This window comes from Eutrigla gurnardus (assembly GCF_963514095.1).
Source record: "Eutrigla gurnardus genome assembly, chromosome: 4".
Lineage (NCBI taxonomy): Eukaryota > Metazoa > Chordata > Actinopteri > Perciformes > Triglidae > Eutrigla > Eutrigla gurnardus.
The window spans coordinates 28,705,231-28,732,516 of NC_139918.1; the positions used below are offsets into that span (position 1 = coordinate 28,705,231).

Consider the following 27,286-nt stretch of genomic DNA (forward strand, 5'->3'; position numbering starts at 1 on the left):
TACAGTCAATGGACCTGCATTTATATAGCGCTTTTCTAGTCTCTCTGACCACTAGATGTCAACATTCTCACACACACACACACACACACACACACACACACACACACACACACACACACACACACACACACACACAGGATCTATTCTCAACACATCCACAAGCGAATGGTCTATGGCTTCGGCTGGTTCAGCATCTTGCCGAAGGACGCCTCGGCGTGTGGGCTGGAGCATCAAACGGCCTCTGAGCTGGTTTTGGTGACATTTGGACCTTTCATCAAACGTAACACCAGTACACGCCGTGCACATTTGAATGTCAGCCTAGAAGTTAAGGCACGGAACGACGCATTAAGATTCTGCGTTTTACTTTGACCGCTAAGTTGACAGCCGGCACACCTGTAGACTGTAATGTTCCATATTGTAGAAACATGATTCAGCGGATACAGAAGGCTCTAATGACTCAGGCAATATGTTTACACCACAATGCTGTTAGGTTGCGAGAAACATTACGTCTCCCAGGAGCAACAACTGAGGCTTTAAGCACAGTTTTGTTGGATATAGTCAGGTGTCTGTCTTACTCTTGAAGGCAATTAATAAACAATTACCGTCCACTGAGAATACACAATGTGATGCTAAAAATCAAAACAAGAGTGATAAAAACACTTTAATCTAGCTACTGGGTCTTTTCCCTGATATAAGATGTGGTTGTTTGTGATGCCATGCTGCAGCTGTGTCCTCGTGCAGACTGGCTTTTTACATTTGCAGCCATGCTGCCCTCTTCTGGCTTCACACAGTAATGCGTCCATTCCAGTGGTGACCAAATTCTAGTATGTCTGGTAGGAATTTAAAACATTCTGAAAACATATTCTCCTCATTATTATATGGCTGGTAGATGTATAGAATATTGACTTTACTGTTGAACTCGAGGGGGAAGACATGACATTTGTTAAGCAACTTTCTCAACAGCCAAATAAGGTTTTTCAAGATATTTTGTTTCATTGCGTTTTTGTTGTAACTCTTCATACAAAAGCCAGAATATTGATCTTGATTGAAAATGTTTCTGTTGATCTTAATTAGTCAAATTTTGGTGATGTGTTTGGTCTAGACACATTTCCAGACTGACAATTGGCATCAAAACAATGCAGATATGGATTATATGACTTGTTATATTAAAAAGGGAAAGCATATAATACGCTAGGAATAATCAATATATTGTATTTAGAACACAGGTCGCCTGAAGTGGGTCACAAACTAGATCTGAGGAGTCACAACATGGTTAAATAGTAGGAAAGAACCGCTTTATTTTGTTCTACTTTACTCAGAACCGTTGATTTCAGTGCGCGCGCACACAGAACTGCGTTGCTAGGCAACGCTGACGTTGCGGATGTTGTGGTCTAAGATTCCGCCTGTGTGTTTTCTACATACATACATTTATATTATATTATTAATATATTTACTCACCTGTGTGAACGGCACCCTGTGAGTCTTGAACCCCGCTAAATCCGGTTCAGGTTCAACTCCTCGGTCGGTGTCCGCTCCGTCCGCCAGTAAAAAACCGGTTCCGGTTTCTCTGTGACCAGTCCCGGTTTCTCGGTCCCACTTGCACTCCGAAAAGTTTTCAAACATGTCGAGCAGCAGAAAGTCCTCACGAGTACCCGATCCAAAGGTAGACGTGTCTCTGCTGAAGGAACCGACACCAGTCGTCTTTCTTTATTTTTTAGCACTTAGCATGTTAGCTAAAACAGCGTATAGCACCTTGCTGATACACTTGAACTCAACGGGCTCACTCGGTGCTGCATTCAATCGATGATTCATTTAACCTTTATTTGACTCAGCCGAGCTACAATAATGCTACCTATAACCATAACCCGCAACGTTACTGCATTGTTGTGATTGTTTGCTAACGGCTAGCTCCGTGGTAAACATTTAGGACACGGATCATTTCCGGAAATGTCAGCTGACAGCGGACCACAACGTCATACGCTCGGCCAATCGTTGTGCTTGAATGCTATACAGGGCGGGTTTTACAAAAAAAATAAAAAATAACATTTATAGCGTGATTTTTATGTGACTTTGCTAGTATAAGTAGTATAGTGAGAGCACCAGGAGTCAACGCTGAACTACTTTTAAGATGCGTTCTCTCCGCTGGCCACCAGGGGGCGACTCCTCTGCTTGTAAAAAAAAAAAAAGTCTGATTGCATGGAACTCTAGGAGAAAATTACCTTGATTCTAGAGTCTATTTGACTCTAAATGGAACATAATTGACTAAATTAACCTCATGCTGCGTTGAAGAGGACTACAAACTGGCAACTGAGACCATAAAATCGTGTTTATAGAGATAATAAGTCAAGAGAGAACTAGGGCCGTTTTCTCATAGACTTATATGCAATCAGTGGTAAAGTAAATTCAAGATGAAACTTGAATACTGAGATTGTGCTGTTTATTCCTTATGAATTCAACTTTCAATTAGTCAGATTAATGTTGTAAATGTTTCCCCTTTCAAAGATCATATCGTCTCACTTTTCGGGGCTCCAAACCAAACCGGTATGGAATCTTTGGCAGAAGAGAAAGGATTGTGGGACAATTTTGAAAGTCTAGATTCCATACTATATTATTCATTTCTTTTTCCATAAGAACATACATATTGTATATACAAACACAGACATCTCCATAATGTTGTTGATGAATAATTCAAACACAGCCGTAGTGCTCTGTCTCTATCTTTACTTAACGTTTTTTTAAAGCAACAGCGACACCAAGAATGGTAAATGAGCCAGAAAAGGAAAGCGTGCATTCGAGGTACATGTAAAACATCCAATATTTATCAGATTTTTAATGGTATGTGTTAAAAACACAACACGTGAACACTGCAGCGCACTGATCTTTAAAATAGATTTTATTTACCATTTTGTAATTCAACAGTTTACGATATACAGCTGACAGGACTAAGACATTTCAATGGATTTTGGCCCTAAAGGTTGAAGAACGAGAAGAACAGACATGGTTAGATAGATCAACAGATAGATATGATAGAGGATACCAGAAGAACCGTGTTCTCTTTTTCTCACTTGTGCTTTTCCTCCTCCACTCTTCCCATGAAACAATTAACATCGGCATAGCAACAACACAGCATTTGTCCACTGACACTTGGACAGTTTCTTTCAGCCAGACCACTGAAAATAAGACATTTTGACCATACTCTTTGTTTTTCAAGATGGAAGTGTGAATTATTATTTGTATTATGTTGTCCCCCCCCCCCCTGTTGAAAAAAACCAAATGACTTCCCTAAAGTGCTGAAACATAAGAGTATGCTTACATGAGCAGTAGTAAGAAATTCAAGAGGTAATGTTCTGTAATTTACAGAGAACCACAGAAACAAGGTAAAATCACAGTTTTTTTTTACTACAGAAGAACAGTTGTGCTGTGAATGTAGAAGAATGGTGCAAAGCTTCAAGTAGTTCATGTTCTTGAACATCAGTGGATTTCTACACAGACACTTCAGTGTAAGATGAGCAAGATTAGTATCTGAAGACAGGGGTTGACTTTTAAACTATCCTCAAGTGTGGTTTTTTTTTTACCAACAAGGTTTAATTTACCAACTGGACCCTTATCTGACACGTGTGTGTCATAATTACCTAAAATATTATGCTGTGATATTACGCATCAGAGCTGTAACAAGCATGAAAATGTCACTTAACGGGTCCTACTAATTCAATCATGGTGGCTGAGTCGTTTTGGTGTTTTTAATTGGGCAAAAAGTTGTAACATTTTGTAACAAGACGGAAAAAGCTGTTTGGGTTAAAGGGCCGCAGAATATTACAAGAAAACAACGATGTACGGCTGTTGGCACTGCACTGTGTAAAATATAGCCTTAATGGGCCAGTGTTTAGGATTTGGCGGCATCTAGTGGTGAGGTTGCAGAATGCAAGCAACTGTTTTCAGGCTATTACACTCGAGAAATATTATCTTCATATTATATCCCATTTCGAGCAACAGATGCCCCTAAACGCTACGACAGCGGCCCTTTAAGTCCACGTGATGCTGTTGATGCAGCCGCCGTCTACGCCAGCGCTCGCCGTCTACGCCAGCGCTCGCCGTCTACGCCAGCGCTCGCCGTCTACGCCAGCGCTCGCCGTCTACGCCGGCGCTCGCCGTCAAAACGAACCATTCTTCTGTAGTTCAAGTTTCAATCCAAAGCTTTTTGTTTGGAAATGCTTTTTTTTAATATTAGCTGGCTTCATCGTAATCTTTCAATGAAAACAACTTCAAAAACAAGCAAAAAAAAAAAAAAAAAAAGTAGTGTCATTTAACATTGGATAAACAATGATTAAAATCTGAAGGTAAAATATGTAGTTTTCTTTCTCTTCTTTTAGTACAAAATGTTTTTTTTTCTCTCTTAAAAGACTATCGTTAGCAGAATAAGACTTGGCTAGTTCTGATAGGTTAGAGGTACATTGACATCAATACTGACACTACACCTGCTCTACATGCAGGCTCAGCAGTAAGAGCTTATCCACTACACACAGAGTACACGATACACCTGACGCCGTCTACGTTACGCTACGAGAAAAATGACAAATCAAAAAACAAAATGAAAACCCGCCGTTCCCCAACCCCGCAAAAAAAAACACACACACGTTCCCACCCCGTTGAAATAAAAGCAAAGATAAACACACACATACACACAGTCCGATTATATAATTTTTTTTTACATTACTGTACAAAGGGAGGGAGAGTTGTAGGGAGGGGGGAGGGGCAGCAGAGATGGCGAGGGTTGGGATATATCGAGAGATAGCATGGTGACATGGCGGCTAAGCTTCACTTACTATACAGCATGAACGCACGAGACAGGCAACCACAAACAGGAAACGGTCTGAGCCACAAGCTGTCCCAATATGCACTGAGAATAATAACTTCATATTCTATGCACTGAGAATAATAACTTCATATTCACCTTTATCCCCCCCCCCACCAGCAAAATAAAACCTCATTTAGAAAGAGCAACCCTCCTTCGGTCAGAACGTCTACTCACAGGAAGCAACGATTACACTCGTAGATGATGACGTGTCGTTTCGTAGAGCACCTGGTTTTGCAGTCATTTAATTAAAAAAACACAAAACACAACGCGTGCTGAAAACGGTTTAAAACCAAAGCTACAATTCTCCACTTGAGTGTCGAGCCAGTGTTTGTTTCTATAATCGGAGGAGAGCCTGTTAAAAACCTGGTGTGCTTTGTTTCAGAACGCCCACTGATTATCTCCAGTGTCTTTTGAGTGCTTCACACTGACCTCCATCTGATCTATTTACTTCACAGTTCTGTTGTGCCTTTCCTGCCCTGAGTGTCAGCATCACCCCATCTAGTGGATTAGTGGTGCAACTGCACTGTCGTGTTAAAAAAACAAAAACCCCCCCACTCTCCTCTCTCCTTCTAAGGATATGATTGGAGGGAATAAGTGGCTAAAGTCAAGAGATATCGTGCAGATTTATTCTGGAGTTGTGCTTCAATATTTGTGAAAATTGTTGAAAAGCTCCGACAAGAACAATCATATAAAAATCCTCAAAATAATAATTCACCATTTTGGGGAAATGTGCTGAATTGCAAGAGAGTTAGATGATTAGATGGATACCGTTCTCATGTGTGTGTGTGTTAAATATGCCGGTTAGCTTAGCATAAAGACTAGAAACGGGGGAAACAGCTCGCCTGGCTCTGTCTGGTTACAAAAAAACAAAAACCATCCACATAACACCTCTGAAGGTCACCAATCAACACATTTGTTAAATCCATATGAGAGAAAAAAAAAAATCCAAGTGTCAAAGCGAGATGATAAACCATCTCTTGGCCAGGACCGGTTGCCAGGCAACTAGCAGATGTTTTATGCAAATTAAACGAGATAAAACATGTTGATCAGTGAGTGTCGGGAGGCAAATTCTGTTAAATTCAGACTTCAGAGTCTGCGAGCCGTTTCCCTTCATCTCCAGTCTTTATGCTAAGCTAAGCTAACCAGCTTCATATTCACCACACGTGCATGTGAGCGGTTTCAAGCTTCTCAATTACAATCCTATATGTAAATGTGCGAATATCTTCCTATCTTGCTCACGCTGGTATCGTAGCCCTCTAGTTCCCCAAACCCCTTCGATATTATTGATGATTTCACAGCTCACGAACAGAGACAAACATTACAGCCGGACTTGATGCAACCCCCCCTAAAACACGCCCCCCATCCCTGCCCGTGAGGCATCTCGCTACCACCAGGCGTCTCGGGATGAAAAGCCAAAAAGCTTTCCAGACGACAAAATAAAACATTTGACAGGTATTCGTTCTGTATTTGTTCTGCCGTAAAAACCTCCGCAACCGCTTTCCAGTTAGACATTTGTGGGGAAACCCAACCCCGCGTGCTAAAATCCCCCCCCCTCCGTCCAGTCACGCCCTTCCAACAAAAACAAGTGGGGAATGGTAAACACGGTTAATTGTGATTCTGTAGTTTTTTTGTGGTTTTTTTTGTGTGTTTTGTACAAAATAAACATATGCTGTCTTTATAATTATTTACTAAAGTTACTTTACAATAATGAGAGGTAAATTCTACCGAGAGAACGATACTATACAGCTACATTTAAAATCTACATACTTCATTTAAGATTCTTACTCCGGATTTTCTTCTGGAAACGAGCTGCGTCTCTCTGCTCCTCGGTCTCTCCACCGGGTCGCAGCGCAGCTCGGCTCAGAGCTTAGAAAATAAAAACGCCTGTAAATACATTAAAGGTTCCACTGACTGTAAGAGACTGACACCATCACCAGTCTGTCTGAGATATACAGTATATATGTTACCAAAAACATGTGCAGGACTCAGGTAACTCAGGTAATGTTTTTGGTAACATGCCTTAGCGGGAGGGAGGGAGAGGGAGGGGGAGGGAGGGGGGACACGGACTACGAACACACCTACGATCTCGCTACGTCCCCTAGCCCGGATCCTCCTTCACAGACTACATCCCATGATGCATTTCACTCAAAAAGAATGCCTGGAAGACTTAAGGAGAGATGGCACTTCTAATGTCGGAAGTTGCATCCACCTGTTTTGTGTGTTTGTAAGTGTGTGTGTGTGTGTGTGTGTGTTTTTCAACAGCGGGGGGGGGGGGGGGGAGTTAGGTGGATTCGGTCCCTATGATCTTCAAAAGGCCACCTTAGTCGAGACAAGGTTTCCACGGCAACACAAAGTTTAACTTCACTTGGACCCTGAGAAACGGGCACTGGGACGTCTTCTGTCAAAACACTGGCAACAAGTGTGTGTGTGTGTGTGTGTGTGTGTGTGTGTGTGTGTGTGTGTGTGTGTGTGTGTGTGTGTGTGTGTGTGTGAGTGTGTGTGAATGTGGAGACAGAGAGTACAGCACCGTTTAAGTTCACTGATGTTTCTCTGCTGAGTTTTCAAAGTTTAAGCAGCTTTAGTGGAAAAGAAAAAAAAAAAAAGTTACAAATGGAGGAGATTTCCACAGAAAATCAGCCCTAAGTGTCAGTCGCCATCTCGGGTGTTAAACGTGTGCTTTTGTTTTATTCTTAAAGACGAAGAAGCAGCATAACAACAACAACAGGCTTAGTCTGAAGCTGAGATCAACTATGGTTGAGGTCACCGTGTGCTGTAAAATGTACAATAGTGTGAGTGTGTGGGTGCGAGTGAGTGCGTCCGCCTCTTTTCTTCCAGCACCATCAAACTGAGAGTGACCCGGATCAGACCCAGGGTCAGGCTCAGGGGTCACACCCAGGGTCACACCCAGGGGTTAGACCTAGGGTCAGACTCAGGGGTCAGGCCCAGGGTCACCCCACTCCTCTGTAATACAGCACCATTGCGAGTCACGTCACGAGTCAAAAATCGCGGCTGCTATAAAGTCGCCAAAAACCCCCGAAACGGACTCCGCTAACGGCACGGAGGAGAAGAGTGTGTGTGTGTCTCTATGTTCGCTGCATGCACAAACACAAAACACGTGCAGCTTTCACAATCTACCCAAACCCCTAAACTGCATATGAAGACGACATATACAAGTTTTACAAAAAAAAAAAAGGAAAGGAAAAACAAACCGCATTATTAAATTATGTGTAACAAATTAACAACACACACACACACACACACACACACGCTAACGTACACACAAATCTTTTGGATGATCCCAATTTTTTCTTCCTTCCGTTTTTGTTTTTTTAGAGACGACACAGACAGACAGATAGATAGAAGAGGTTAGGGTAGATATAATAAGCCTTTACAATATGTAAAGGTCTCCAGTGAATGGGATCTCCCCCACAGAGGACTGTGGGAAAGTGGGGTGAGGATGGAGGAGAAGGGAGGAGAAGGGGAGGAAGAGAGACAGTGTGGGGGAGGAGGTTACGCCGACGGAGCCGGGGCCCGTCTATGCGCTGGGGTTGGGGTTGTTGTGTGTGTTGGTGGAGCCGTTGCTTCCCTGGATGGTGAGGCTGATCTCATCCTTCCTCTCCTTGCCCTCCTCCTTCAGCTCCTCCTTCAGCTCCTCCTTCTCCCTGAGGGGGCGGGACTCCACAGTGTCTTCAGAGGCCATGGGGGCGTAGCAGCCTGTCCGGTGCTCCTGCAGGGCGGGGCCCCACGTTGGATCTGCCCGGCAAGCGAACTTCAACCGCTGAGACGCAAAGACAGGAAAGAAGGGACTCGTTAAATGTGTGAAAGTCGGAAAACGACTCGGGACTAAAATCCACCAGTTTATGCAGTCGTGATGTAAACGTGACCACAAATCGTAACTCTGAAACAGGACGATGATATAAGATCGTGATAAAAGACGCTCACGATAAGATGATTCGGTGAATTTCTATTATAGGGATTATCATGAATGAGCGTGCAGATTTGCCGTGGACAGACACAGAGATGCACAATCATGTGCACACTCACGCACACACATCATTATCTCCCTGAGATGATGATAATAATAATAATAATAACCCTATTGATCTCCTGTTGCACCTGAAGTAGATCAGCATATTTAATGAAATGTATTCATGATATATTTTTCGGTTTTATCCACATTTCTTTTTTTTTATAAATCAGCTAAATACATTTAATGCAACGGTACAAGCCTGTTAGGAAAAAAAGGGCGGGGCCGTACCTCTCTGAAGGTGGCTCCTGGGGACCTTGAGATCTTGTAGAGGGCGTAGATGGGTATGCAGATCACCGAGGACATGGCCATGCAGAAGCCGATGGCCAGAGACCAGCCGGGATACACGTAGTTGTTGTAGGTGATGGGCTTGTACTGGATCACCGTGAAGATCAGGATGAACTACGCAGACGGAGGAGGAATTATTTACAGAAATACATATAAAATGAACATTGAAATGTAATTCCTCACTATCTGTAACAATCTGAGCCTGATGTTGCACTAAACTAAAAACAACAACAACAATAATCTTGGATATTCCACGAGTTAAATCACGACGCGTTCCCCATCCTCGTTACAATGAGTCCAAACAAACGGCTGCCGTTGCTACGGGAAACCTGCATCAACTCAGCGCAGGTGAAAACGGTAGCAGCGGTCGCTTGTTTTTTTCCTTAAAGAGATGCACATAATTCTGATCCCGAATCACGCCGGCGCCCGAGGGCCGCGAGTTTAGTCACAGCCGGAGCCGGGGGGCCCCGCGGAGCGCCGCATTAATCCGACTGGTGAAATGGAAGAGGGAACAAAAGTGTCTGAAATCTGACCGGTAATCCACAACAATGCATTTCTTGGTCGGCCCGGCGGCTTAGCGGACTAATACGCCTGCTTGGGAAATACCACATTGATAGCAGCTGAATGTGTGTGAAAGATTCGCTTTCTACAAAGTTTATATGGGAAACAAAGCCAAACCGATTAGTGTTGACGGCGGCTGGAATGTAGGTCAGGTCCCACACGACGCGGGAAAGTGTACGGACGCGCCACGCATCGCTATGACGACCCCTGCGCTTGGATGCTCGGCACTTTGACAGGCGTGTTGGTGTTTCTGTTTACTCACGGATATGATGACGGGGGAGATGAATCTCCAGCAGACTTTGAAGAAGAGAGGAGGAGGGAAGCCCAGCATCATCTCCACGTCTCTGAAGTAGTTCCTGTGGCCTGCCATCACAACGAACAAAGCATTAAAGTTCGACTGCTCATTCTACATCCCCATGGTAACATGCAGTCAGACGATGAAGGTGGAGTCATCGCCACAACGTCCTGTTGTCATAGCAACGGCAAACATCCGGTCAAGCTACTTGTTTACGTCGGCTATGACGAGTGAAAGCTACCGCTAGCATCTTAGCCCAACCGCCCCGATCAATAAAACACCCATAATATGATGTAAATAAAACCAACAACAACCATCAACATCATCTTCCCCCGTTAAGGACCTTAACGAGGAGGCGTCGTCACACGTTGGGATGGACTCATTAGAAAAATAAATGTACATCCATGGGAAGTTACACATAAATGCAGGTTGCTAGCATCGTAATCAATTTGCAAATTTGTCATTTTCTAAACTCGCAAATCTGCGACTTTTTGCAGATTATTGCCCACCTTTCTCAGCTCATATTTTTCCCCTACAGAAAAAACTAAAATAAAGCCTGTACTGTTTCTGTTTCTGTATGATTTATGATTTCTTGTCTATTTCTGCTGAGTCATGGTAACCCAGGCTGCAGCTGAGAGGCCCCACGAATACAACGGACCCCAGATTGGCCGGATTCAAAGAAATGACTGGCAACTCCGTATCCCATATCCAATGATGTTACGGGGGATACCCATCATTTGAACTTTTTATCTGTGTCGTCTCGGCGCTGATAACAGACTCTGGGTCTGTCGCCAGTTTCTGCTGCTGTGAATTCACTCCTGATTGGACGAAGAGAAACTGTGGCAGAGCTTTTGTTTGAAAGGAGGTAAAACATGCCCATCGTACACATTAATACACACTCAGTAACCATCATGGTGACTCCCGTGTCTGTGATTGGATGAATGTATGTATCTCAGGTTATGTATAGTGTGTTTTTGTCTGCACTGAGCTGTGTAAAGCGTGTGTCCCAGACTGTATCAAAAATGTACGTCCGCAAAAAAGTGAAGCCTCGGGGGCTCAGAGATGCCAGAATCTGCCGGCGGGGGACGTATTGATGTGCAGCTCAGAAAGTATGTGAGAGAAGAAAAATCTTTTTTTTCTTTTCTAGAACTGAGAATATGTCCGCAGGCAGAACTGCATGCCGGCATGTTCAGCCTGCAGTCGCTGGGGAATAACCGGGATCTCTGCCTCATGGATGAGTTTTCTTTTTAGTTTCACTCGGGTGGAAAATGTTGAGTTCACAATCACTTGATTTTAAGTCCTTTAATAATGAATCACTAATGATCTAATTATAAAAGTACTGACGAGGTGCAGAAGACTTGTGTCCTCTCTTAACCCTCCTGTTACCCTCAAGTCTTCTCGCTGTGATTTTAACCTTCAGAAAATGATTAGAATCTAAATTGTGTCCCAGGTTTATGCTTCAGGTACTGTTGACAACCGAAGTAACCCATTAAATAAAACATAACCCCTCCTCCCTCCCCTTTATACATTATGTTACCATGGAAAAATAGGCAAATTAGCACCACTAAGTCGAAGGAGCTGGTTATTCTATGTTTATTTGCCCGCAAGTCACTGAATATCAAGCAAAACCAAATAATACTAACCCCTCTTTGTATAGATGTTAAACAGATTTACACATGAGAGTAGAAAAGCAAGTTCTCCCTCCTTACCGTAAACATACATGACGCAGATGCACATGATGCAGGAGATGACGACCAGAGAGAAGCTAGCAGCGTAGTTGTCCATCAGCAGCAGCCAGTATATTCCTGCCTGCACACAGAAAACACAGGAAATGTATGAAAATAAAGCAAGCAGGTTGCGTTCAAAGACGCGCGTGCGTTTGGGACACTTACCCGCGTGGTCAGCGGGACTCCCAGTAGGAATCCGACGATGGCCACCGACAGCGTGACCACCGTCTTGTTCCTGATGATCCAGTCTGTGCCGATCTCGTCCACGATGGCCGTCACCAGAGTCTCCAGCAGGCAGAACTACAGGAACACGGACGGAGACTTCGTGAGTTCAGTTCAGGCGGAGGTGAGATCGGAGGGATCGGATTTCAACACGATAATCTTTTTTTTTTTTCCATTTTTAATCAACAATTAACAAGCTAGGGAGCAAATAAGGTCAGTCAAAGTAGAGAGTCTGACATTTTAGAAAAAAACAGAAACAAAACTATATATATATATATATATATATATATATATATATATATATATATATATTTATATATATATGAGATTATCCTCACATTTTTGAAATTCTGAATGACCCAAACATGAATTATAAAACAGTAGAAACCTGTCTGTTGTGTCCGGGTCAATCAGTCATCTCTATGAGTGGAGGATTAAAATAAATCTTTTTGTATTTATTGAAGGATTATAGTGGAACAGACGTCTTAGCTCATCTCACTGACTGTTTGAAGACATACTACGTCTGATTCCGCCTCTGTGTGCGTTCCTCTCTCATCCCTCCCAGCCGTGACGGCATCTGTTTGTCTGAGTAGTTTACACAAGGTCGTCTTTGTCATAAGCTTCGAGGGAACTTTCATTTTTCATTGAGAGAAAACGACATATATATATATATATATATATATATATATATATATATATATATATATATTTCAATGTGTACGCCGCACCGGCCTCAGTTGTCCCGGGTGACAGACGGGTGACAGACGGGCAAGGTTTCATGGGAGTAAAGTCAAAATGAATCATACCTACACTAGTATAAAAAAATAAAAACATTCCCCGTATGTTGTCATCAGTGTTGTCAAGTTAAGGGCAAGTGAAATAAGTTATGGCTCAGCTGCCGTAACAGATGCTTCAATAACGTTATATCGTTCATTATGCAAGAAAATGCAGGATTTATTGTGGCAAAATGTCCTTTATTTGCAGGCTGCCAGTGGAACAGGTCTGCTATAAGCAAATTAACAGCATTTGCATATGAATGATTCTAATATTTGATGCTGTTTGCACCGTGTCATACAAGTAAGTCACATTTAAGTCACGGTCGGACAGCCTCACCTGAGTCCCGAGTCCCAGAAGGATGAGCATGAAGAAGAAGAGCAGCGACCAGAGTGGCGAGATGGGGAGCAGCGTGAGGGCTTCTGGGTAGGCCACGAAGGCCAGGCCCGGGCCGTGGTCGGCCACCTCCGACACGGGGACGTTCAGGTTGTGCGCCATGAAGCCCAGGATGGAGAAGATGACGAAGCCGGCGTAGACGCTGGTCGCGCAGTTGGTTATGCTGATGATGATGCTGTCTCTGCATGGAGGAACGAGAGGAAACGACACGTTGGACTGAATCTACGGCTGAAAAAAACACTGTTCTCTTAATGTATGCGTCCCGGCTCACAGGAGAAAGATCATAGGACACCTGAGCAAAAGTAAAAATGCAGAAATTAAATATTAATACACGTCCAGTCCAGATTTACTGTGAGTGTCGGGGAATGCATCAATCAAAAGTTCCTTCCGAGTACATTTTTTATCGCCGTCATCAAGCGAAACACAGAAGAAGCCTGAATCCACCATCATTTTATTGTTATTATTGAACCTCATAGCCCTCAATATTCACTCACCTTGTGCAATATCTTCTTTTATGTCATATGTATGTTTTTACATATTACATTGTTACATTCTGTTTTGTGTTTTAATAGTTTTTAATTTAAAAAAATCTATTTTAATTCCCTATTTTGGTGGAAACACAAATGTCGTTGATAATAATGATAATAAAGACAAGAGTCGGCTGAATTAATTGTCACAGGATGTTTGCTGGTTTCTTGGTTTTCATATCTAACTAGTCTACACGTGTGCAGGTTTCGCTGGTGTAGAATGGCAAGAATTTGGCTATAAATCCCGTATTTTTCCAGAGAGAGGCGAGGAGAAACCTTTCAGAGTGCTGAAAGTGGAGCTCCAAGTATCACAGGCTGCACGTGCATGAATCATCAACACAGAAGTGCGTCGCAATTTTCTGTGTGTGTCATGAAGATGAAACTAGATGAAGCAGCTCCTTGTTAATCCATTAAATGTAAAACTAGAAAAGTTGTGACTTTGATCAAGGTCGGCGTCACGATGCTGCTCCTCTCCACATGAAGCTCATTCCTGGTGCAGGTTTCTGACTACAAGCATAGCTGCGGTTTGTTTGAGCCCTCGGAAATAAAATGCCTGCGTTTGTGAGTCCAGGAGTTCATGATATAATACATATTTAGATTAAACTCCTATCGGAGGGGGTTTGCTGAGATTCCTCTCTCAGTCGAGATGATTTCGACTCGGTAACCAGCGTTCGAGCACCTTTCTTATCTTCACTCTCCCCGACTTTGTTCAGATTCAACAAGGGAATTACGGTCGCACTGTGCCTCGTTTCCTCCCACGTCGTTGACTTTGATGACATTGATGCCGCCGCCATCGCCGGCACCTTCACGCCAACCGGTGGCGTTACAGGGGAGCGGAGAGCGACTCCGCGGGGCCGGAGCTGCAGAACACAAGCTGATTAGGCCGCCGTGCAGCTGTGTGGGCAGATAGCGCGACCTCAAGCTCCTGGCAGAGGAACACATTATATCTTCAGCCTTTTTCTCCTCGCCCCCTCCGCCCCCGATGCCCTCGCTCCGTCAGCACGCGTGGACGAGCTCAGGAGGGTAAATGACATCTTTTCCTCTCCTTATCGCCTCCTCTGTCCCCCCTTTTCCTCTTCACACAAGACCCCATTATCTCAGTCCCTCCTCCTGCCTCACCTTATCTCACCTTCTCTTCTTAGACCTGTAGCCTTGAAGTTGGCTCCCGACTATTTTACCCTTCGTCCTCCTCTCACTCTCTCCATCACCCTGCAGGCCCGACTCTCTTCCCTCTGTCCTGAAGCCTCCATGAGCACCTTTTTGTGTTTTTTTTAATTCACTATTTTGTCAACTCGTCTTCTCACTCCCTCTGATGAGTGGAAATAACAAGATGCCTGCTAGCTGAAGTCTGCCCAAAGGTAAAAACACCCAAGGCTGACTAAACAGCATATTACTTTGGTCTGTTAGTCTGTATGAAAGCAAAGAGTATTAAATGACGCTGTTTGTTTTAATGGGGGATACGTAGTGCTGTGCTGAATGTGCCTTTATTTATTGTCATCCTTTAGAACGCCAAAGCCTAAAGAAAACTTGAAAGAAGGGATTCATGAGATCAAATGAATGAGTCTTGTTTGTTCAGTAGATGAGTCATCAGTGCGAAAATGTATTTTTGTTAAATAAATATTAACAAAAATTAAACATTTATTATATATATATATATATATATATATATATATACACACATGGAAATAGTATATAGTATATTTAAAAAAAAAAAAAACCTTCTGGGTAAAACTTGCGATCCAGAATTTATGTTCCACGAGGACTGAAATGTTGATTCAAAAATTTGAATGTTGTCGTTCCGATGAAGCTTTGAGACGTCAAAGACTTTGTTTAAGTACACTGCTCGTCATCTGGATGAATCTAATAAAAACGAGCAAATAAAGTCAGCGAGCTTTAGATGTGCTGCTGGGAGGATGTTTGACATTTGAGACTAAGCTAAGCTAAGTATATTCTGGCTTCAGTTACATGTTTGCCACATAAGAGCCGTATCGATCTTCTCATCACTTGGCAAGAAAAAAGCACATTCCCCCAAAAACGGCTCCTTTAAAGCACAGTTCTGACTCCATAGTACCAACCTGAAACAGTTGTTGTGGAACTTGTTATAGGACGCCATGGTGATGAGCCCGCCCCACGCGCAGCCCAGAGAGTAGAAGATCTGGGACGCCGCATCTCCCCACACCTGAAACAAACCAAGCCCACGTCCAGTCAGAGGGAGTCCAAACAGTAGCACCATCTCCCGCTGGTCTTTGCCGGTTCTCGTGTGGTACCTTCGCATCGAGGACCTTCTGCCACTGTGGAGTCAGGTAGTACTTGATGCCGTTGATGGCTCCGTCCAGGGTGATGCCACGGATGAACAGGATGGTCAGAACCAAGTAGGGGAACGTGGCTGTGAAGTACACCACCTACACACACACACACACACACACACACACACACACACACACACACACACACATACACACACACGATGCGGTGAAATCAGTAGTACTTAGATTTTTTGCAACCAGTGAAGGAAGGAAGTGACCATATTTGGACTGAGGAGGATGTGGGCATCCCCTGCTTTCTGGTCTGTTTGACAATAAATGGACCATCATTTACCAAATGAACCTCATGCTGGATTGAAGAAGACTTTTAATTTGAGATTGAGACCATAAACGCATGTTTACAATGTTTACTGAGATAATTAATCAAGAGAGAAGTAGGGTTTCTCATTAACTTCCATTCAATCAGACTTCTTTTTGCAACCAGAGGAGTCGCCCCCTGATGGCCAGGAGAGAGAATTCAAGTTTAAGGCACTTCAGCTTTGGCTTCACTCTTCAGAACTGGAGGTTGCTGCCTGCTAGTAATGTGACAAGAGTCATAGATGTAAAGGGTTGATGTGTGTGTGTGTGTGTGTGTGTGTGTGTGTGTGTGTGTGTGTGTGAGGCTGACCTTTCCAGAGGATTTAACGCCCCTGATGAGACAGAGGAAGACGACAAACCAGGACACAGCCAGGCAGCCGAGGATGGGCAGACGGACCTCGCCGAAGTTCCCGATATCATCAGAGATGTTCAACACGTAGTGTCTGAAAAACAGAAGAGACACAGACACACTTTCAACTTCGGACTCACGTGAAGTTCTTGTTTTTACGCGACGAATACATTTAAATAAGTCACAGCAAACATTGAAAAATCTACCTAAGCCCTAATAAGAACATAGTGGCACGATGACGGAGCTCAGCAAACACATCTTTGTTTAGCAGACAGAAGATGCAAATTAGGAGATCAAGCGCAGACGAGGCTTGCTGCTGCGGCAGGATTGATTTTATTCTCGTCATTCCTCTGAATCTTCTTCTTTCTCATTTTTCTCTCCACTAAAAGTGCTCGTACGTTTTTGCAATCTAAAAAAAAACAGCTTGGCTTAGGCGTAAAAAAATTCATCAGCATCTTTACTTAGAACGGTCTCCCGCTCTAAAAATGATTTATATTATTATCTATATTATTATTTTAATACATTTTCAAACTCACTTTTGACTGCTGTACGTCTGAAGAGACAGAAATAAGCAGGTTTGTGCATGAAGCCGTAAGTTGTACGAAGGTGTGTGAACTACCGCGTCTTTGCTGTCTGAAAGTCACCTCCTCTGGTGATTCAGAGGTCAGAGGTCAGAGGTCAGAGGTTCGAATCCCCAGGTGTCCAAGTCTTCATAAATGATGAGACCCCCGAGAGAAGCAGGTTGACGTTTGAGTTAGATTTTTCAAAACCGTATTCCTGACGGTTTAATTGTTGTGAATTTTTAAGGTTTGGGACCTCCGTTGGTTGAGCTTCCTGCACACGAGTCGATGCACTTAATGCACGATGATTTTTCGCTTCATCAACTCAATTTTGTACGTAAACGATTTTGGATTAAAGAGATGAAACCCAGCTTTGTACGTGTGTTCACACTGGACACTTCCCCATAAGGCCAAGTTCAACTATTAAAAGAAAATCTGAATATGATCACTTTCTGGCTTTTTAGTTGACCGCATTATTAACTAGTAATTAAAGACAGAAGCAATGAATATGTGACGGTATGCAACAAAAACCAGGCTCCAAATTCCCCAAACCTTGTTTACTCTGAAATCCAATTTAAGGGTGTTATTTGAAATGGAAATTACACTGAACGACAGAACCAATACGCATCCAACGCTGAGGATAATTATTATGTCTTCATGATTATACAACCTACGCATCTTGTCATCTGCCTGATGAATGATTGCTTGTCAGTATGAACAGAGAAAGAAAAAAAGAAAGGAATGCATGCCTCAACAATGCGGCTAATTATCATAGATGGGAGTGATTTTATCTGTTTGTTGTAATTAAGATTAGAGCTCATAACGTGAGCATTTTGAGCCAAACGAACATCCCTCGAGTGCTGCTCGTTTCATCCAAACGGATGAATCATTTTTAATGACTAAAGTCATTAAAAAGGACAAATGTTGTAAAAAAAACACACACATCTGTGATTGGTTACCATTGATGTAAAATGGCAGAGTGTTGAGTATTGTTGAGTTTGGTATCGTCCTTGAAGTGCACTCATCTCTGCTGTTTTCATGCATCACACGAGGTGCAAAAGGTGCAAGAACAGATGAGATGTGACAGCACGAGACAAAGTCGTGGTATTTCGGCGTTGACATTGAGAGTTAAAAACGTGCAGAAACTAACAAATACTGAATAAAACACTATCGATATAATTATTGCTAAAATATAAACACGTGTGTAATTCACAGCACAATTAAAACGGGTTAAAAAAGTTATTTGTCTGCCTGCCGTGTATTTTTTTCCCCTAAAACGAGTGATTATTCATCTCCATGCCACTACTGATGTGAACTCCCATTTCACAAAACCCTTTTCCAAAACAATGGTGCAACAACCGACCTTCCACATGGGACATAACCACCGCTGCTCAGAACTTTACTCTCTGGAAATCTAGTCCAAATATTTGAATGCTTTCCCCAAACACGACGCATGTTTGTGCCAAGCTTATCTTACTGGGGCAAGTCAATTTTGACCTCAGTATCAAGTACGATGACAAAACTGGCTCTAAAGAGGTCAGTTGCATAACAAAGCGTGGCATCGAAGGGATCCTGGATCGACCAAAACCATGATCTCTTATTTAAATGCTTCTCACCTTATTATCTCCACCTGGAGAATCGTGTGTTTAAGTGACTGTGCAGGCCGTCTAGTACTAAATACCACTTACTTCCAGTACTCCTCGCTGGGGCTGGTCCTCTTGGTGCGGTTGACGACCTCGGACACCCCCGCTACCAGGCTGGTGGTAGCGTTGGCCAGGCTGCGGTTGAGGTGGCCGCCGCCCACCACGCCGCTGCAGTCCGCCGTGTTCCAGGGGTTGTTGCAGTAGGTCCACGGCAGCAAGTTTGTCATGGACTGGAAAAAGTAGTAGAAGGCAATGCAAATGACCACGTTGTAATAGATCCCAATGTAGGTGGACACCACCATCATGCCGTAGCCCACACCTGAAGGGAGAAGAAGACAGGATGGGACAAAACATCAGAACGGGAAGGTGGAGTCAAAGGCACAGCCGCTTCAATAACAACGCAAGCCCTGATGGTGTGATCAACCAGAATGTGGATTCAAGCAGACGTGGAGCTCTGGGTGTTGCTTTGCTGTTGGATGAGGAGGAGGGGAATAAAAAGATCATAAAAAGTGGAGGTTTTAAGTTTAAGAAAAATACTGAAAAAGTTAATCGTCATTAAAAAAAAAACACTAATATCAAACATTCGTCTGCATTTGCATCATCTGCTCCGAACACATCTATTGAAAGGGAAGGAGTTGGTAAATGGCAAAGTTAGCCTCTTGCCTCGATTTGATTGGCTGCCTGGGCCAAGTGTGTGATTCCTAGCGCTGAAAAGTATATTTCAACTTTTATACGAGCACGTCGTACCGTAGGAATACACTGGGTTTTAGCGCTTTGAGTAAATGTATTAACCTACCTTCTGTTTTTAACTTTTATGTCTGACAATCATTTGTAAGGGTAAAGACTGTTATCTTCCTGTGTTGGCAAAACACACACACACACACACACACACACACACACACACACACACCTAACCATACGAGTGCTCGTCTAGAATCCACGCATCGCCACTGACCTTTGAACATGGGGCTGATCTTCCACACTCCCAGGCATCCCAAGCTGGCGAACTGACCGAAGGACAGCTCGAGGAAGAAGAGAGGAATGCCACAGAACACCAGCATGATGAAGTACGGGAGCATGAAGGCACCTGAAGGCGGGGGGGAAGAACCATCAGCCTCAGTTACATCCTAATCTGTTGTCTGACAAAAGGTAGTGATGTATATACAAGAAGACGAGTGTGATGAAGTTGTGGTATGCTCTAAAGGCACCAACAATAATAACACATATCATCTATGCAATGTTCTTATTCAAGTACGTAAAAGATCCGACAAAAGAACCAGCTGGGAATGAAGTAATGTAATGATTCTACCTGGAACTACAGGACACGTGAAGTCATATATATGACATAAAAACAAATGCAGTCGCTACATAAATTAGACGTGTCATAAGGAGAAATTGGGAACACGTTAGATTAGGGAACACATATTAACCATGAACTAGTTTCTTATTAGCATGCATATTAGTAGCATATTGGCTGTTTTTAAGCCATTATAAATCACTTACTAATGCCTTATTCTGCATGATCATATTCTGCAACTACTACACCATTAACTTCTCTGAGAGTTTTCCATCAATCATTTCCTAATCACTGCTTATTGATAGTGAGTTAGGGAGTTGTTGTAAACCACTTAATAAGAATAAGCTACTAAGAAACTAATCTAAAGTTTATTTTATTTCTTTTTTTAAACAAACAAACGTAAAGGGCATTACAATTTGCAAAAAGAAAGAAAGAAAGAAAGAAAAAAAGAACATATGGGAAAAGCAAACATAAACCTCATCTGTCATAGCAACCTCCCCCGGGTGAGCAGAGAGGTCAGTGCATGTGCAGCTGAGTCTGTTCAGTGGTGCAGCAACTCTCTGGCGGTTTAGACTGAACCAGAAACCAGACAGGCATCTATAGGGACCGTCTGTGTGTGTGTGTGTGTGTGTGTGTGTGTGTGTGTGTGTGTGTGTGTGTGCTATCGTATGAAAGTGTGCGTCTGCGAACTGGGTCGGTGCAACCAGCTGATACTGTACGATACCAAAACCTTATCGTTGTGTGTGAGTTGCTGGTAAAGCTCAGCTCTCCTGTAGAGCCGGGTGCCCACATGGACACACAGAGTCCTGGTCTGGGACTGCAGGTCTCCTACATGCAGGACGCTAATCCCAGGATTTGCATAGATGCCAAGGAGGTTTCTGAATCTTGACAAAACTCACAGAGCTTTGCTACACCCGAGTATCGATTGGAGGGCAGACTCCATGGATTAAATATAGTGTTGTTCTCTGTTTTCACGCGTTGAATACAGAGCAGCGCGTCAGCGGAAGCAGTGAGGAGCAGCTGAATCCATTCAGACACATTTTGACAGCGTTCGCACCCCAATTAACAATTAAGTGGTTACGCAAAACCTCCACGTGACGCTTTAAAGAATGCTTTGACTTCGCTGACGTGAACGGGGTCTGAAACGCATCGTGGGATCTGATCTGTTTTCAATTCAGTCAAAAATCTCCATGTAAAACTGTGTGAATATCCAGCAATGCATATTATATATAACATATTAGTCAACAAAATATTGACAGTCAGGCTTTCATTTATTGTTTTCCACCTTAAGGCACTTTTTTCGGACTGTAAGCGTCTTTTTTCAATTTTTCCGCAAGTTTTTCAAGTTCAACACCAAGTTGTTTTCTTAGGTGGGCCTTTCTTTCAGATGTCTATAACATGTTTTGCTGCTTCCCCTTCTCCACACTGGTGCATCGCTCCGCTCCTGTGCTGGTAGCTGACACACTGACCATGGATAAGCAGCTCATACAGCCCCATTTGAAAACATCCGAACTATCCCTTTAAACTGTCAGAACTTAAGTTACGGCCGCTAATTCTCCCTCGACTTCCAGTTTACATAGTTTATTGCTTTTCACAGCCTGACGGGTGTTTCCTAGCAACTGTTTTTACTAGCCGGTCTTTTCAAGCTAATGTTGTTTCCGCTCGTTCACGACTACTCACTACAGAGAGTTCTATACAGACGACCGGCTCCGTGATAAATACCGACATCATTTTATGTCAAAAACACATATTGGAAGCTATTTTGTTGAATTGCTGTGAGTGAATGTAAGCGGTGAGCAGTGATGACACATAAGTTATAGGGCTTTTATTGTGAAAGGTTAAAATTAAAGGGAGCAAGATACACTCAACAGATGGATTTTCCCAAATAAATAAAATCATATTTGGCCATTTGTGTTGTTATTCTCGTTCATCTGTCCTTTTTCCTTCGGAGCAATGCATGCTGGTAAATAGTGCTCCGTTAGTGACCATGGCTTGCACACTACTTTTCCAAGAGGAATTATTTCACACTCCTGAAGCGTTCATTGAATAATCTGATTTAGGTTTGAAATCTTTCACAAACTTAGCAGTAGTGAGTATTTTCTATATATTCCACCGATGCACTCTTCAGGCTCGTTTTTAAATCAGGGCTTTTGTGCGCAGAAAACTTCTTGTTCAAGTGCGTATATAGAAACGTACGTATGTGTGACCTCCTCTGTGTTTTTAAATACACTTAAAGTACTTAAAGTACTCCGTCTACGTGATGTGTGACACTCATACCTCCTCCATTTCTGTAGCAGAGGTAGGGAAACCTCCAGACGTTGCCCAGGCCCACGGCGTAGCCCACGCTGGTGAGGACAAACTCAATCTGGTTGCCCCAGTTCCCTCTCCGGGAGTTTTCATCCCTCTTCACCGGCTCGCCTGGAACCGCTCCGTTCTGCAAACAAAGACGGGGAGAGAGAGACACAGGGGTGACTTGGAGTGGCGGGAGAGGGAATGTGTTTCGGAGATTTCACCAGTATCCATCGGACGGAGAGCAGCGAGTCTATGAGGCTATTTAACATTTGTTTTCATCAGTATCGTTCGTGCGACGCTTGCACGCCGGAGTCGACTTCTTCACGTGCCACGCTTTGGGATACCTTCTGCACCGCCGCGGCCATCTCGTCCAGCCCAAAGTCTGGCATAAGGCGGCACGCTGGAGCAGACGGGATGGGAAGTGAAATCAGCGCCGTAAGAGCAGCCGAGAAGCATTTGGTCTTGTCGTCCCGATTTGCAGCTCCTCCGCTCCTCCGCTCCCCTCCCTCCATCACTCCATCTGCTGGCATCAGATGGTCGCTCTCTCCTGACCTCCTTCCTAACCTCAGCTGCGTCCGTCTGTCTGTCTGTTTTCTGCGGGCGCACGTTTGCATGTGCATTTGTGGAGAAATAAATAACCGCTCATCTCGACACGCTCCTTCGCTTGTAGAGACGAGCGAAGACTCATTAACCAACCTAACCATGATGTAATGATCTCGCTTTTTTACATATTTGGTTCCTCTGTGGCGAACTAATTCAAACGGCAGAGGAGGAAAACAAATGAGAAGCTAATCATGGTTATGCTGCGTTACAAAGAAAAGGGTGAGAAAATATTAAGGACATTTATGCTCATGAAAAAGTGAGTCAGGTGTTGCAGTTCTTCTTGAGAACTGGGATTCTGTGTGATTCAGCAAAAGTGGAACGCCAGTCGTGTTTCTTTTTTCTTCTTTACTGCATTTAATAGTCATTTTGTCCCTGAAATGATTCGACTAAACACCGAAACATTCTGGAGAACAGATTAATGAAAAAAATTGATTTCACCAGCTCTGCCTCAAAAGCCTGAAAAAGAAAGCGAGATGGATTATTTAATTAGTGTTCACTCCGAATCATCCACTATTATATTATACATATCATTTTGATATCGTTTTTTTTGTCAGTGGTTTATTATTTTTCATGTAAACAAGTTCTGAAGATCTGATTGTCGGACGTTTTTTCCTATTTTTGGACTGTTTAAAATGCAGATTGCAGCTCTCTGGTTGTGAATTGCCGGTGACTGTGCTCGGCTCGGCACAATAATAAAAACTTCACCGCTCATTCTTACCGACGGTGTTATCTGTGTGAGGCAGAGCCTGATTTTCAGAGGCTCAATGAATGAAAAGGCCTGCCGAAAAAAAATGTGAACGCGGGTCACAAAAACCCGTCTGCCTCTTTGCAGCAACGCGGTTCATTTAGCTGTAAAAAGTCTTTAAATCACAAACATCACGCGTCATTAAGGTGACACGGCGCATGATAACGGACGACGCCAGAGAAACACAGCTTTGCTGAGTCCGTCAACAGCAGAGAGAGAGAGAGATTCTGACAGCAAGAACCATATAAAACAAACAGCCGCCATGTCCCCCCCCCCCCACAAAGAGCTCCGTAGTTGGTCTCTGAGTCGCATGTCAAAACAAAAGAGCATCCTTGACCTTTGACCCGCGCGGGAGTGGAGGCTGCAGGTGGGACAGACCAAACACGTGTTTGTTTGTCGGGCGAGGAGGTGATCGGAGTGAAGCGGCGGTCGCGGCGGTCGCAGCGGCGTGCGAGGACAAACCCCCGGCCGTCGCGGCGGGTCGCACCGCTACGGCGTCTCCGCCTGGAGTTGACTTTGGAAGGAGAAGGAGCGGCAGCTGTGTGTGTGTGTGTGTGTGTGTGTGTTCTCGTTGCATCTCCTACATCCGACTTCTAAATCAGCAAACCAGGTGGAACGCCTTCAGAAGACTCTGGTTGACGGCTCGACGCCGGCCTACTACCACGGGGGAAACACGGGGAAGTGTTCAGACCTTATGTGATCAGAATCGATCATTATTTACCCTCCAATCCTAACTCCTGCTCTTTTGAAGGACTTGAACTGGATTAGAGTTCCTCACCTGTAGTCACTAGAAAAGCTCTGATAAGCTGCTCCATACTATGATGCTTATGTTTCATTGTTTTAAATAATGACACATAACATCAGGAAACATTGAAAGGCACCGTGCAAACACGGATTTCACCTTAAACCCCTTAAATCCAACACTTAAAGCAGCAACTACCTTAATTATGCCTGACTTTAAGAGTTTGTATAGTTTAAACAGAGATGCATACAAAATAATTTCCTGGTTGTCATGAACTGATATTAACCAGAGAGATTTTTACGAGGCTGTAAACATGTTCAACATGGGGATCGACGACATCAAGAGGTCATTTGATTGCAGTTTTGTGGCTTCGTTTTTTCACACTGCCACTTGGATATGAGACTTTTGGAAAGCTGGTTGCATAAGATAAGCACTGCAATAAATCAGCTTGGGCCACAGGGAATTATAATAAATGCACAATTTTGCATTGTTGTTAAAAAATATACTAAGAAAAAAAAGAAAGTTAGATTAATTGATCATGAAAATAATGTTTACATGCAGCTCTAAGGGCCATTATTCAAAATGTAATGAATATTAATTGCATGCAACATTTTGTTTGGTAACACAAACAAATCACAGAAATATTCGTATTAATACGGCAGGTTGTTACTCACTTACAGTTTAGACGTCAGAATTCATATTTTTCACCATAAAATGTGGCCAATAAACGAGATACTTTTCTAAAGAAACACCAAAATGGTTTTATGGCAAAAGTTGAACTTCGTGTCGCCTGACATCCCTGTCTCTCTCTCCTGACTGCCCCCGTGTCTCTCTCTCTCTCCTGTCTGACCCCCGTGACTGTCTCTCTCTCCTGACTGACCCCCCTGTCTGTCTCTCTCTCCTGTCGGACCCCCCTGTCTGTCTCTCTCTCCTGTCGGACCCCCCTGTCTGTCTCTCTCTCTCCTGACTGACCCCCGTGTCCGTCTCTCTCTCTCCTGACTGACCCCCGTGTCTGTCTCTCTCTCTCCTGACTGCCCCCCTGTCTGTCTCTCTCTCCTGACTGACCCCCTGTCTGTCTCTCCTGACTGCCCCCGTGTCTGTCTCTCCTGACTGCCCCCGTGTCTGTCTCTCCTGACTGCCCCCGTGTCTGTCTCTCCTGACTGCCCCCGTGTCTGTCTCTCTCCTGACTGACCCCCCTGTCTGTCTCTCTCCTGACTGCCCCCGCCTGTCTCTCTCTCCTGACTGTCTCTCTCTCCTGACTAACCCCCGTGTCTGTCTCTCTCTCCTGACTAACCCCCGTGTCTGTCTCTCTCTCCTGACTAACCCCTGTGTCTGTCTCTCTCTCCTGACTGTCTCTCTCTCCTGACTAACCCCCGTGTCTGTCTCTCTCTCCTGACTAACCCCCGTGTCTGTCTCTCTCTCCTGACTAACCCCTGTGTCTGTCTCTCTCTCCTGACTGTCTCTCTCTCCTGACTAACCCCCATGTCTGTCTCTCTCTCCTGACTGACCCCCGTGTCTGTCTCTCCCTCCTGACTGACCCCCTGTCTGTCTCTCTCCTGACTAACCCCCGTGTCTCTCTCCTGACCGCCCCCCGTGTCTGTCTCTCTCTCCTGACTGTCTCTCTCTCCTGACTGACCCCCGTGTCTGTCTCTCCCTCCTGACTGACCCCCGTGTCTGTCTCTCTCTCCTGACTGTCTCTCTCTCCTGACTGACCCCCGTGTCTGTCTCTCCCTCCTGACTGACCCCCTGTATGTCTCTCTCCTGACTGTCTCTCTCTCCTGACTAACCCCCGTGTCTGTCTCTCTCTCCTGACTGCCCCCGTCTGTCTCTCTCTCCCGACTGTCTCTCTGTCCTGACTGTCTCTCTCTCCTGACTGTCTCTCTGTCCTGACTGTCTCTCTGTCCTGACTGTCTCTCTCCACCCAGGTGTTGTAGCCTGTGGAGTTGGCTCCCAGGATCCTCCTGGTCAGACAGACAGACAGTCAGACAGACAGACACTCCTCTGCTTCTCTGGGACCATCTGGGCTTTTATATAAGACCACACATGGCTGCCCCCCCCCCCCCCCCCCCCTTCCATCTAGTTTGTAACTTTGTTTCTCTTTCCAGGATCTCGGTCGGGTCACAGCGCTCACTTTGATGTTTTTGCAACGGGACAACGCCGTTGGTTTTGATGAGTCGCGGCGAACGCGAGGAAAAGACATTGAGAATGTGGACGTCAGGCTCAAGATAACATGACATAAGAGAACAGCGAGAGAAAATGTGCAAAACACACAAGATCGACGCCGTTACGTGGTGCAACTCTTATAGGACCGACAGGAGGTTGCCAGGTCACGTTTTTTTGAGTTTGACAGTCAACCGTAGACTCTCTGATGACGCAAACGCTCGATTACCGCACAAAGTGAGTTAATGCAGAAGTGCCACTTTGTTCAGACCTCTGTTAAAAGCCGCTCCCCAAGAACGCCCAACGAGGGATCGAGATCGCCAACAAGCCGTCCAATGATTTTCTCTTTACAGTTCTGCCACGGCCACAGATGACGTCCCAATGTCTTGCATGCCAGATCATTTAATGTATTCATTGCTATCGGCATGTTACGACATGTTTATGTAATAATGCAATTACCTACTCCTGCCTTTAAGGTGAAATATTAAGCTAAGATACCAAATATTTGACATACTATCCTGTGGCAGGTTGTAAAAATAAGACTTGCCGCAAAAAATGTATGGAGTCTGTCCCGTGCAGTTCATTTCAGGTTACCGATTCTG

At 44.1% G+C, this 27,286-nt stretch overlaps 1 protein-coding gene across 3 annotated transcripts in view; it reads right to left on the reverse strand.

The window, feature by feature from the left end:
- Positions 1-2,875: 2,875 nt before the first annotated feature.
- Positions 2,876-27,286, reverse strand: part of slc6a9 (solute carrier family 6 member 9) — a 38,882-nt gene continuing 14,471 nt past the window's right edge. Inside the window, exons 2-15 of one of the 3 annotated variants that reach the window (XR_014597026.1) lie at positions 22,420-22,576; positions 19,801-19,932; positions 18,891-19,164; positions 16,604-16,736; positions 15,940-16,074; positions 15,748-15,851; positions 13,089-13,326; positions 11,919-12,053; positions 11,736-11,835; positions 9,994-10,094; positions 9,114-9,284; positions 7,785-8,633; positions 4,952-7,733; positions 2,876-4,919 (exon numbers count right to left, since the gene is read on the reverse strand). Coding sequence is in view for 1 of the 3 variants with exons in the window: in XM_084007688.1 (XP_083863814.1) it covers positions 8,391-8,633; positions 9,114-9,284; positions 9,994-10,094; positions 11,736-11,835; positions 11,919-12,053; positions 13,089-13,326; positions 15,748-15,851; positions 15,940-16,074; positions 16,604-16,736; positions 18,891-19,164; positions 19,801-19,932; positions 22,420-22,576 (1,923 nt within the window). In the remaining 2 variants the exon portion in view is untranslated. Of the gene's footprint in view, positions 8,634-9,113; positions 9,285-9,993; positions 10,095-11,735; positions 11,836-11,918; positions 12,054-13,088; positions 13,327-15,747; positions 15,852-15,939; positions 16,075-16,603; positions 16,737-18,890; positions 19,165-19,800; positions 19,933-22,419; positions 22,577-27,286 lie in introns of all 3 variants that reach the window. The other 2 variants (XR_014597027.1, XM_084007688.1) reach the window with 2 other exon arrangements.